The sequence below is a fragment of the Ciconia boyciana genome, chromosome 2, assembly GCF_034638445.1.
Source record: "Ciconia boyciana chromosome 2, ASM3463844v1, whole genome shotgun sequence".
NCBI classification, from domain to species: Eukaryota; Metazoa; Chordata; class Aves; order Ciconiiformes; family Ciconiidae; genus Ciconia; species Ciconia boyciana.
The window spans coordinates 68,719,878-68,732,900 of record NC_132935.1 but is presented as its reverse complement, the minus strand read 5'-3'; the positions used below and the strand labels follow the sequence as shown (position 1 = coordinate 68,732,900).

General features: G+C 38.5%; 1 protein-coding gene across 1 annotated transcript in view; it reads left to right on the top strand.

The window, feature by feature from the left end:
* Nucleotides 1–13,023, top strand: part of GABBR2 (gamma-aminobutyric acid type B receptor subunit 2) — a 491,815-nt gene that overhangs the window by 274,862 nt on the left and 203,930 nt on the right. The window contains exon 8 of the mRNA XM_072851328.1: nucleotides 10,312–10,372. Within this exon, the coding sequence (XP_072707429.1) occupies nucleotides 10,312–10,372 (61 nt within the window). The remainder of the gene's footprint in view (nucleotides 1–10,311; nucleotides 10,373–13,023) is intronic.

Sequence of the window (13,023 nt, the reverse complement as noted above, 5' to 3'; positions counted from 1 at the left end):
GAGGGAAGGAATTTCATCCAAAGAATTCTGTTCATTCCCCATCTGATTCCTGCACTTCCCTGAAAAAAGAGATGAAGTTCTGCCCAAAATATGGTAAAGTTCAGATAGCAAAATATTAGTTAGAAGTAGAAGCACCCTTCTACACAGCAAGAGCATCCGTGTTTCAGTTATGGATAGCCTTCCTCAGGAAATAAATAAGAAAATTGAAAAAAGGGTTTAGATAGTGAAGATAGGCAAAAAAAAAATCCCCTCTCCTATGAAGAAGAGACTGAATGGACTGAAAATCTTTATTTAGAAGGGATTTAAGTGGCAGCATCCTGAAATTATGATGGTAAGGCTTACAGTACTTTGTATTTTCACATAAACCTAGATTCGGGATGTATGTGAACGATAGGCACGTAAAGATGTGGTTATACTTGATAATCTTTTCCCAAGATTTGAAACTTACAGTGCTGGTCCTCATTTGCCATTCCTTCCAGCCCATCTGTGAAATACAACTCGGTCATTCCTATCATGTTATTAGGAGATGCACAGTGTAGCCACTTTTTTGAGGAAAGTTGTTTTTGGGAGATGCTTGTAATTCAAGATGGTTCGCACTAAAGGATCCAGGGAATTTTTTTTTTTTTTTTTTAATTTCTAGAAGCTCTATTACTTATTCTGTAGGCCTTTAAGGGAGGTGTGCCAAAGCAAAGAGCACAACTGGCCAATGCCACAGACTACTTGTATCAGCTGTTGTTAACAGAGACCTCCTCTTGGCAAATATGGGGCACCAAGTCCATCTTTTTTATGAAAATTGCTGGATAATTTTGCCCAGAGCATTTTCTGCCCTGGGAAAAAAAAAAAGGAAAGGAAAAAAAGTGACTTTTATATGTCTCTCTGCTGTATTCTTTATTTCCAAATGGCCTCTGATATGAACCTGTACATCTGCTTATCCCATACTTTGCTCATGTTGAAGCAGTTTCTGTAACCTATTTAAAAAATCATGAATGTTTCCTGAACTCTGAGATAAAGCTGATTTTCCATTTATCTTTCTGTCTACCAAGAGTTCACAGAAGAAGCTACATAAGAATATATGAAGTGTCCCATGAGGCCAGTAGACTGGTTCACCTCCCAGTCCTCTGTTTCTGAACAAAACAAATAAATAAGCAATCCCCACTCAATGTGAATTTCAGAACTTCACTACCTGCTGTGCAAAGGAACAACATGAAAAACATAACTGATTTTTCTGTTTTAGACCGATGTCCTAATAGTTTTGCTGAGTGCCTCCTAGTTCCAATATTATGGGATCTGATGAACACTGGCTCTTCATTTTTCTTTTCCATCTCTGTCATGATTACCAGAAATTTTTTTCTGGGCACTTCTGTTCCATTAACTTATCTTCCTTCTTCCCCACTTTCTTTCTCCAAAATCCATGTTTTCACGGGTTTGGGAGAACCCATGGGTTTGGGAAACTTACTCATTTGCAAGTATATTTTTCAAGCATTATTCCTGTGGTGCAGACAGATATTTAATGCTTAGAAGTAAGCATGTTCATTTTTCTCCTGCTGTTTTATGCCTGCTGTGTCATAGCTAGAACACAAGTATCTGTTTAGATGAGAATGGTGGTATTGCTTCCTTTAGAAAATGTTAGCCAAGACCAGATTTTTAGCTCTGCTTCACACCTGCTCTTTGAGCTGCTCTACTGCTGCTTCTCTCCAGAAACCAGTGTTCAGTTACCCAAATCTTTTAGAAAATGTCATAAGAGAGAAAACAGGCAGGGAAAAAAATTCCCTTTGGATCATAAAATATTTCAAATGTAAATCTTCAGTCTTGAAAATTTTGGCAGAAACACCTTTTCTGAAAATAGTCTCAAGGCTTGAAAAGCAGCAGTCACTGGATCTGCTTTGATCAAATGTTCTAGAAACATTTTATCCACGGCAGTCTAAGGATATAAAATCATGGTTTCAGGAGCATTGTTGATTTTATGGAGCATTTTAATTTTCATCACCCTCTGCCTTCTGTTCTCCTCTCACTGTTGCAAAGGTGACAACTACCTCTTTATCCCACAGGGGGTGACAACTTTATTGCTGCCTCCCTAGTATCCTCTCTTGCACTGTGCTTGCATCTTCTGTGCTCAGCTTTTTGTCTCTGGCTAATTGAGTGGTGTAACTAGGTTGTAACCAGAAGAGTTGTGCACAAACTGCCCTCAGCTGAGCTTGCTGTTTTGTTTCAGAAGCGAGGTTAGACTTGCAGAGCTAAAAGCTTGTTGGGTTACTCTCAGCTATATCATTTGATAGACTAAATGATACTCCCTTTCTCTATAAACACTGCTGTCTTAGACGTGATGTTTGGAGGGTGGAAGAGGTTATGAATTACAGCATGTAGCTCTTCACTGCCTAGAAGTTGCAGAGCCAAGACCCACAGAATGCCAGCTTGTTGTTTTGTGTGTGTCAGGGAAGGCATGTCTGTAGCTAAGGAGCCCTGTATGAGTAAATCGAATGTGTGTAACATGTGAGTAGTGGGCTGTGTGGATTGCATGATGACACAGAAAGGCTTCTGAAAGGAGCTGGGACTAACAGAGGGTGTCTTGCACCCTCCCTCCTAGCTCCTTCTACTGGCACCTGCATCCTTCTAGGGCTCCTTTGTGCTGGCTCTGGTTCTGGCGCTGGAAAGCAATTCAGAAAAAACATCTCCCCCACTTGCCAAAACAATACAAAATAAAACAAAAAAAAAATCACTGAATACATTTTGCTGGTTTAATAGGCCACTACAGCTCACACAGGGGCCTGATGAGTGCCACGCTACCACCAGGTAGGTGTAGGACTGTGCAGCTAGGAACAACATGGGAGGGTAATATCTGCCCTTTGGGTGTTAGCAAGCTCTTAGGGTTGCTGTCCTGTGATGCTTCACCCTCCTTGGATCCTATTTTATTGGCCTTAGTCCAACAAGGGCACTACAGGATTAGAAGTACACCTTGATTTCAGCAGATGTCACAGAACTTAAAGGGTCAGTTTTAATTATATACTCATTATTCTTTGACAATAATGCACTGTGTTTTAAATTAAAAATATAACTTCAGTTTCCTTAGTTACCCCACTGCTTTTCAGGTATTTCTGCATGCAATTATTTAAATGGTTTACTTTATATTAAACACCTAACTCAAGAACCCCAAAAGTGACTGAGTTAATTAATTTTTGGAAAAAATACTGACAGTCACTTTTGGAACTGTTTGACTGTGTAGGCTCAGGCATTTGAGGGAAAGCCACTGGGGATAAACACTATTATACGGGGAGATGACTTGCCTATAGGAGAGAGTAGCCCAGATTCCTGGACAGTGAAGTGGAACTGAGGCAGAGCCCTGAAATGTATTGGCCATTGGAAAAAGCTTGTAGGACACGAGTCCTGTGGCATTTAACTGTCTTGCATCCAGCTGCAATGTGTGTGTCAACATACTCATGATCTTTCCTCTGATGAAGGGGTATTTGTGTTATTAATTTAGCTTGAATATATAATTATGACAATTTAAATCAACAATAAGATACCAAGTATAAGCTGAATATGTAATACAAATTTGAATAAGTAAAATGTTGTTTGGTGCCATGTGGGGAAAGACTGTTGGACAAGGAAGCAAGCATGGTCTAAAGCAGACCTTTTTTGTAGGTATAGTACTGAAAATCACGGAAATAAATGCTAGTTATTTATTTCTATGTTCACTATATTTGAGACACTTTGCAGAAGAAAATACACAGTAAAAGAAATCATGGCCAAAGTGCAGACCTGAACCTCACTGAGAGAGCAGTTAAGAATATTCTGAACTCTGGTTTTATTGACTGATGAAGAAAGCTAAAGACATGAATGAAAAAATATGTTGGCTGTGGATTTCAGTGTGTGAGGAATGAAAGAATTCTAACTTTGGCATGGGCCTATGTCCAGACCTGAATAATAATAGTCAGTGATAATGCAAAGAAACTTCTAATAAATACTAGTGCTCCATAGCTAGAAAAGAGCTTAACGACATGTTCATAATATAGCAAAGATAACTACTTTTTATTTACCAGGAAAAAAATAAAGTATAATAAACAGCTGCTTCCAAGTCTAGACAAATTATTAACTATTATAAAGACAGGGGTAGTCCCATGTGTCTAAAATAAAGCTAATGTTGGCTAATATTTTGTGAGTGCGAATGGATGATTGTTGTGGACTTTTTATTCTGACCACAAATAAAGGACTGATGGGTCCCTGGGTCTACCCAGGGAGGGTAGGGACTGTTTTTTAGCAATGAGATGAAACGCAGTTATGCTGTATAAGAAAGTACATGTGAGCAGGACAAAAATCAATGTTAGGCTTGTAAAAGAGAGGACATGGAAAACGACGGTTACACAGAAGAAAAACAGAGATGTTGCCCTTGTATGTGGCAATTGTGAGACCAACACTGTTGAAGTGTTTGGTCCAGTTCTGATTTTCATAATTTGAAAAGGATGTTAAAACACTGTCTTTTTGGGAAAAAAAAGCCAAACAATTACAGCAAAAACAGCTAGACTCAGTGATGTATCTAAAAAAAACCCCGAACAACAACAAAACCGCAAAAGAACCTCAACATAAACTTCTATATTTATATTGTCCAACCCACCTAACTTGCAGTGGGCAACTAACATTGTTTTTCTTTATGGGATGGTTGCACATTTAGGAAAAATGAGCAAGGTACACTTGTGTAATGCTACATTATGAGTTATGCAGCTGCAATGGATCCCAAATATAGGTTATTGGGATGCTGTGTGCAACAGTGGCTGTAGATGGCAGCAGCAACATCTGGGGGTACCATGCTGTGCCAGACTGAGCTCCTTCAGCTTCTCTTCCACCCTCTGTTCACATCACTGTCTACTGGACTCCAAGCCATACTTTCTGTTTCCTTCCCATCATCATTTCAAGGATAATTGCTGATGTGAAGGTGCCTGTCCACAGCTCAAAGTTGGGCAGATCAGTTATAGAATTGGTATTTACTCTAGCATCACTTTTGCAACTGGTGAAGAAAAAAAAAATAATCTATAGATCTGTAGATGGTAGATTGAAGAAAATAAAACTGGCACTAAGATACCAGTGTGGTTTCTATTGGTCTCCTTTGGGATGATCTGTGTGTAATGAAGAGGAAAGCTTTGCTGATTAACTATTTTAATGTATAGTAAAATATGTGGTTTGATCTAAGTGAAAGTAATTCACTTGTGTAGCTGATTTAAAGGAAAGAGATCATGTTTTGCATCTCTCAAAGTAAAATTATTATTTGACTAGGAAATATTGTTTGAATCTGAGAATCATGTTCTGAAGTATTGACAATATTGACATTACATCTATTATTTTTCTTTAAAACAGTAGTTCTTATCTGTACAATCACTGATCCTTTTGCTAATAAGTGTCTAAATATGCCTATGCAATGTCACCAACACACTATGGAAGGTTAAAGAAGATTTCATCTGTTGTTATATTCACATGGATTGCATTAGATCTAGATTTTATGGTTGGTCACACTGTAAGCTGCAGTCTGTACTGGCACATGTGCTGGAATATGCAGTGAGGTAAAAATAAAGGACAAAGTAGTACTAAGATTTGCTTTTGTAACGTCAGTGCTTAATGTGTGTATTAGGAATATCTATTATTCAAACATCCGCTACTTTAAATAAAGAAAAACACTGTTAGTAATTTATGAATCTTAAGTCTAAAGAAGATAACTCTCTAGCTAAATCTTATGGTATGTTGCCTTGGTGGCAAAGAAATTACTTGATGTGAGCCATAGAACATCATCAGATTATAAGTCACTTCTCATGCCATAAATCAGCACATCATTTCTACAAAACAGGTTTCTGAAACACTGGTTGGCATATTTCTTAATAGCATTGCCATAAGTTTATAAAATAAAATACTACAACATTTTATTATATATTTATTTCACTTTTTTACCCCAAATGTAATTGTCTTATTTTTCATAATAGTGGTAAAAGCATAGAGCAATAGGTGACTCTCATTAGTTTTCTTCCTATTCCTGTTTTAAGTTAATATTTGTAAACGTGAAATGAAGGTATCGCTATTTATACAATTCCTCAGTGTTGATAAGGAGTGCTCCATTCTGCCACGCTGGCAGAACAAAATGCTGTAGGAGGAACACGATGTCCATGTCTGCTGTGGCTACCTAAAGGCCCAGTAAAAATCTAGGAGTGTTTCCTCACCCAGCACACAGGAATTTTAGAGTCTTGAGAGGTTTAAGGTACTTGAGATGCTGTAGGTACTTGTCACATGTTATTATGAAGCAGCATGTTCCCAAGGAGCAAAGAACCAAGCGGTAACTGCAGCTGCGGTTGCAGTTTTGATGCCTGGGTAATAAATATGTACTGTCATCGTCATGGATTGCACTAGAGATTTCTGCTTTTGGGCTTCTTACTGATATGGTTTTTTATTGATTTTACCTTTGAAAACAGATTTATTCATTGGATTACACATGGAATAAGTAGCAAATTTCAATTTATCAAAATTCTTTTTTTCCTGTTAGTATCTGTATGTGTAACATACAGACTCTGTAGTTTATGGCCAATACCCAAAACAATTATGTCAGAACTCATAAAATAGTATTTAGAAATTGTTCCTTTTAATAACCCATTTGACTTTTTAGCACTTTCCAGTAAGCTTTAATGAAAGGGAAACATTGCACCCATTTTGAAAAAGGGTAGAAAGAAGCACCCTGGGAACTACTGACCTGTCAGCCTCACCTCTGTGCCTGGGAAGATCATGGCACAGATCCTCCTAGAAGCTATGCTAAGGTACATGGAGGACAGGGAAGTGATTTGAGACAGCCAGCATGGCTTCACCAAGGGCAAGTCTTGCCTGATCAACCTAGTGGCCTTCTATGCTAGAGTGACTACATCAGTGGACAAGGGAAGAGCTATGGATGTCATCTATCTGGACTTCTGTAAGGCCTTTGACACGGTCCCCCACAACATCCTTCTCCCTAAATTGGAGAGATATGGATTTGATGGGTGGACTGTTTGGTGGATGAGGAATTGGTTGGATGGGAGCACGCAGAGGGTAGTGGTCAATGGCTCAATGTCCACATGGAGATTGGTGACAAGTGGTGTCCCTCAGGAGTCTGTACTGGGACCAGTACTGTTTAATATCTTCATCAATGACATAGACAGTGGGATCGAGTGCACTCTCAGCAAGTTTGCAGATGACACCAAGCTGAGTGGTGTGCTTGACACACCTGAGGGGATGCCCTCCAGAGGGACATGGACAAGCTGGAGAAGTGGGCCCATGTGAACCTCATGAGGTTCAACAAGGCCAAGTGCAGGGTCCTGCACCTGGGTTGGGGCAACCCCCAGTATCAATACAGGCTGGGGGATGAAGGGATGGAGAGCAGCCCTGCAGAAAAGGACCCGGTGGTACTGGTGGAAAAGCTGGACATGAGCCGGAAGTGTGTACTCGCAGCCCAGGCGGCCAACCGTATCCAGGTGGTCAACCTGTATGAAAAGCAGCATGGCCAGCAGCTCAAGGGAAGTGATTCTGCCCCTCTTACTCTGCTCTGGTGAGACCCCACCTGCAGTACTGCATCCAGCTCTGGAGTCCTCAGCACAGGAAAGACATGGGCCTGTTGGAGTGGGTCCAGAGGAGGGCCACAAAAATGATCAGAGGGCTGGAGCACCTCTCCTATGAGGAAAGGCTGAGAGAGTTGGGGTTGTTCAGCCTGGAGAAGAGAAAGCTCCAGGGGGACCTTATAGAAGCCTTCCAGTACTTAAAGGGGGCTTATAAGAAAGATGGGAACAAACTTTTTAGTAGGGCCTGTAGTGATAGGAAAAAGGGTAACAGTTTTAAACTAAAAGAGGGTAGATTCAGACTATGTATAAGGAAGAAATTTTTTTATGATGAGGGTGGTGAAACACTGGCACAGGTTGCCCAGAGAGGTGGTAGATGCCCCATCCCTGGAAACATTGAAGGTCAGGTTGGATGGGGCTCTAAGCAACCTGATCTAGTTGATGTCCCTGCTCATTGCAGGGGAGTTGGACTAGATGACCTTTAAAGGTCCCTTCCAACCCAAACTATTCTATGATTCTATGATTCTATGAAAATAAAACACTGTGACTGAATATTTTTGCAGATAACAAGGACACTGTCACGTGATTTGTTCATCACTCTTTCATCACCATCATCCATATCTTTATTTATCTACTGCTTAGATCAATATAAGCCACAAATCTTAGCAAAAGGAAGTTGATAAAAACAAATACTTCTAAATCTATAACTCTGTTTATATGAGGTTTTTTAAATCCAAATTTTTACATTTATTCAGAACATACAGACCTAATTTATGTTTTGTTGATAGTTTCAGAACATGTCAATGAAGATGTATGTATTTATCTTTAGTCAGCAGATGCATATGGTATATTTCTGTCCTACTGAATGATAAAAATGTGCGTGATCTTACAAGAAGCAATAATAATATTGGAAACCAGTTTCACTTGGAATCTAGAAAATTTTGTGAGCTGGCATATTATACTATCAATAGTAGATGACAATCATAGATGACTGTCATCATAGATGATAGCAGTGATTCTTGCTGTATGTTTATCTATAAATAGCACTCTCGTAGACTACAACTCACAATTGTAATAAAAGAATAAGAGGAGACAGAGTTAAAGTAAAATGCAGTAAACTTAAAATCAAATGAAAAAGTATTTTTTCCACACAGTGAAAAATTTAACTATAGAAATCTCCGACACAGGTCACAGAACCAAGAATTTAGCAAGGTTAAGACTGGATTGATCATAGATATATATCTGCAATAAGTGATACTTGCATAGCATCTTTACAGCTCTTTAATATTTTCTACTGTTTTTTTACTTAAACCAAGTAGCCACTTAAACCAAGTAGCCAAATGCATTATGATTATGTTCAAACAAATAAAGGGATATTAAAAACTACTTCTCCAAACTAAAGGAGATCTGGATGAAGGCTGCTAAGGTGCACACATAAATCTGCCTGCTAATGTTTTACGTTCTCTTCTGGAGCTGTGTTAGCAGCTACTGGATCAGAGTTAGCTCAACTGGATTTCGGTAGGAGCAGCTCCTGTGCCCTTCTGCAGCTGTCGCCAGAATCTCTCCCATTACCAGTGTTCATTTCTTTTGCTCTTTTTTTGTCACAGATTGAGGCTTTTGGCTTTTAAGGCTTAGCACAAGGTAGCTTATACTTGTAGAAGGGTGTCTTCTGTTTATCAAAGGGAAATGGTGTTTTGTGGCTTTCCAGAAATGTGGGGTGAGTGTTCTGTACTACATATCTGTTGTGTGGTTCCTTGCAGGGAGCTGATTTCAGTAATTCAGATAGTTGCCTTCAGTGCATCCTCTCAGTGACCAGAAAGGGTTATCCAAAAAGGGGCTGGCTTGTATGGAGAAATGTATTGTAGCCTTACATGCTTATCGTTTGGTTTCTCTTACCCTGATGTCTGCTAAAACAAAGATTAATGGAGGTGATAATAATAAACCAAACTGAGGATGCAGTAAAACAGACATCTATATTGACAGCACTCAGCACTCCACTGCAGGTTCAAAATATTAAAAATACTTCTTAGCATAAATGAATGCTAATGAATGCCTCTTCTTTCATACTCAATCATGAAATGCCTGAAGTAAGGAAGAAATTTAACAAGAACTTTTCTTAATTTAAGTCAGAAAGATGGGATGAAAGATGGGAGCAATTTGCTAGGGATATGTGAGGAGGTTTCAGCGTTACGTGACCATTATTTTGAAGAGTAACGATGTGTAGCACAACAAAGGGTAGTACTGACTTGAAGGCATTACATTTAAAAAGAATACTAGGACATGCGTGTTCATGTAGTACAAAACCAAGCCACAAAAGCTACAAATATCCATAATCATTGACATAAGTAGATTATAGAGCCATTTGGAGAACCATATGATGAATGAAATGGAGAACCATCTTCTTGTGTGATCTTTGATAGCTCTTACATATCCTTGATAAAAAGTCACACAGTGAAAATCAGTTGTTTACATATCTGTCACCATCTGAGATTCAGTAAGTTACTGGCTTTATTGTACCTCCATTTCCATCCATGAAAAGTGGGTGATAACACTGGTCAACTTTCTAAGGCCAGTTGAAACGCGTGGAAGAAAGCTTTAAGGAGGTGTTACTGAGTTATTTTAACTTTGGTTGAAACTGCTGTCTTCAAAGTTTAAACCTTGCTTGGGTAGTTTTAATAATGAATGGAAAATAATTGCAGTGCTAATGAAACTATGAGAGATTTATAAAACTTTTAAGGTATTTATTTATTTTATTTAGGGTCAAGTTGTTTTCAGAAATGGAGAGAGGATGGGAACCATCAAATTTACGCAATTCCAAGGTAGGTTGCAAAAAATTTAATTTTCATTATAATTATGTATGCAGTTTCAAACTTGTATATCAGTTGCATTTGTTTCAGAATGTTTTAAATGTGTACCACTGTTTTGAAAAAAAACTGCTTGGAAGATGCAGCAAGGAACTTAGAAAGTTTTGTTACCTGTTTAAAATACTGTGTTTTGAACCCTCCGTGCTCTGAGATATTCCCAGATATTTCCACGAATTTTTCTACATGAAAATCCACATATGTGTAGAAACTACTGATCTATAAAACTGTACTGGTCAGCTAAGCATCCACTTCTTAATACAGTTGTTTCAGAAAACCGTATCTGAAGAGGAACTCAGGTTTTTTGCTGTTAAGCTCTTTCAAGTTACTGTTTGCGCTCTCTGAAGACTCACTTTTGACATTCTGCAACTGCTTGCTAGAAGTTGCTTCAGGAGTCAGTCCCTCAGTGTGCAGAGGACCTAAACTGCTGACCCCATCCCTTGGAGGCAACACACTCCACAGTGCGACTCGCCAACCCTGATGCCTTCTCTCGGCCTGAGCTGCTTCTGCAGGGAATGGTCTCAGCAGCAGAGACCACAAATGCAGCCACAGGGATTTGTCAAGGGTCATTTGCAGCAGGAAGAGGTTCTTGCTTGTGAGAGCTTTCTGCAGAATTGGTGATTCATAGAAGACGTCATAGTTGTTTCTACAGTTTATAGAATGCAATTCATGGTTTTGTTCCTAGTCTGAGACTGAGATAATACCAGAGATGATTGCATTTGGATGGTCTCATGACAGTAGTAGTGAGAAAGCTGGCAAATCCTTTTCAGACAATGCATGAGAAAGAAGCTTGCACTCCCTCTGTCTTCAGGAGATCACTTAAAACGTAATCCTGCTGGCCAGGTTACAAAGGCTCATTCTTTAAACAGAAATTGTCTGCTGTATGGGCATTATTATTAATGAACAGCAATGGACTTGAGGGGGATCTGTTACTCATTCTAATTTACTGAAGCAATCTTCGGGATTGCTCTTGACTTCATAACTATAACTGATGGTATCAAGTCATGTTCCCTGACGAATTTCTACCCACTAAAACTTTGCAGATAGCATCTCATGGTAACATAATTTAGAAATTCTTGCTCAACACTAATGATAAATATTGATTGCTTCCTTTTCTCCCCCCCCCCCCCCTTTTTTTCATAGTAGCAGTATTTACGGCCACATGAAAGAATCATAAGAAAATATTGTAAGGGGATTTTACAAGAGGTGTTTATTCCTCAGAAGTCTGAAGGAGCCCTTACACATTATGCCTAAGGCAGCTGTATGTACCCTGCTAGAGCATCTGAGCGAGGAGGAAGTTTGGCACATTCCCTCTGCGCATTAAGGATGTGATTTGGGATCATGGGGAGATGTGGCATGCATCTCCTGAACTAATCTGGAGGAGCTATTTTTATAAAGATTTTTATTTCCAACCATTCAAATTTGAATTTCTCTGTAACGTTTTTCAGTTTCACAACAGATACTATTTAACACCAATGGTTTTGCCATCAGTTGAAGTACTGTTTGGTCAATAAGAACATAGAAGACAGCCACCCATTTTATAATTCCTTGCAATTGCATAATGACTATTTCAGAACTGATTCAGGCGCACACCATCAACCAAAGGTTCCAATTAACCTACAGGAAACAGTTTTGTTATAACCCAGGCATCCGAGGGAGAAATGCAGGAGAAGGGCTGGGTTCTCTCTCATGCAAGCGATAGTCTGTCAACACAGCTGAAGCCTGCTCTTAAGTTTTGTTCTTACTAATTTTGGAAATTAAAATAATGTGCAAAAATGTATGAGGAATTGAAATAAGGAACAGTATAACAACGTAGGTGAAAGTAATCTATCTTTTTTTAACTGCAAATTATATTCTAACTATTAACAATTTTTTTTTATGTTCTTTCATTGGTATTGTTTTTATACAAGGCTTTTATATTCAATACTTTTGGCATGATTGTAGAAATTATTAATTTGTTCAAAAGAATTCTTTATAGGTTAGGAATCTGAAACATTCACATTAACTTTTAATAAATCTTAGACTATTGGGGAAGTTCCTAATAACGGAAAGAAGTTAATTAGGTCCAGTACTTAAAATGGTAAATGGGCTTTTCCTTTGTCGTTATAGATGTTAGGTGCTATCAAGCTTGAGACAGATATGCAACTCATTCATTAAACTTTTTTTTGAAATATAATACAAATCATCATGATTTCTAGGAAAAAAAGACCACATGAAAGATGTCTTGTAAATGCTTCTATGAGATTAATTGTGAGTATAGCATATATTAAATGTACTAGTAGCTTATTATCCAAAAGTAATAATTGGGAATCATCGATTTTAGTGTTCTGTACCTCAAGAGTCATTTCTTCATCTACACTGGTTTATAGTTTTATTAACAATTTGAATCAAAATGCACAGTTATCACAAATAATTCAATGCAGAGGAATAAAACAGGTAGATAAGTAATCATATATCAGAAGTAGGATTCCTTGGCCAAAAATGCTGTTCTTCATTTGCCAGGGTAGAACATCAGCTGGGTAGACTCAGGAGCTTCATTTTCTGTTCTTTGCTGGAAACTTTTGTGTTAATGAGACTGTCTGCAAACATTTTGGCTATGGAAAAAGTAG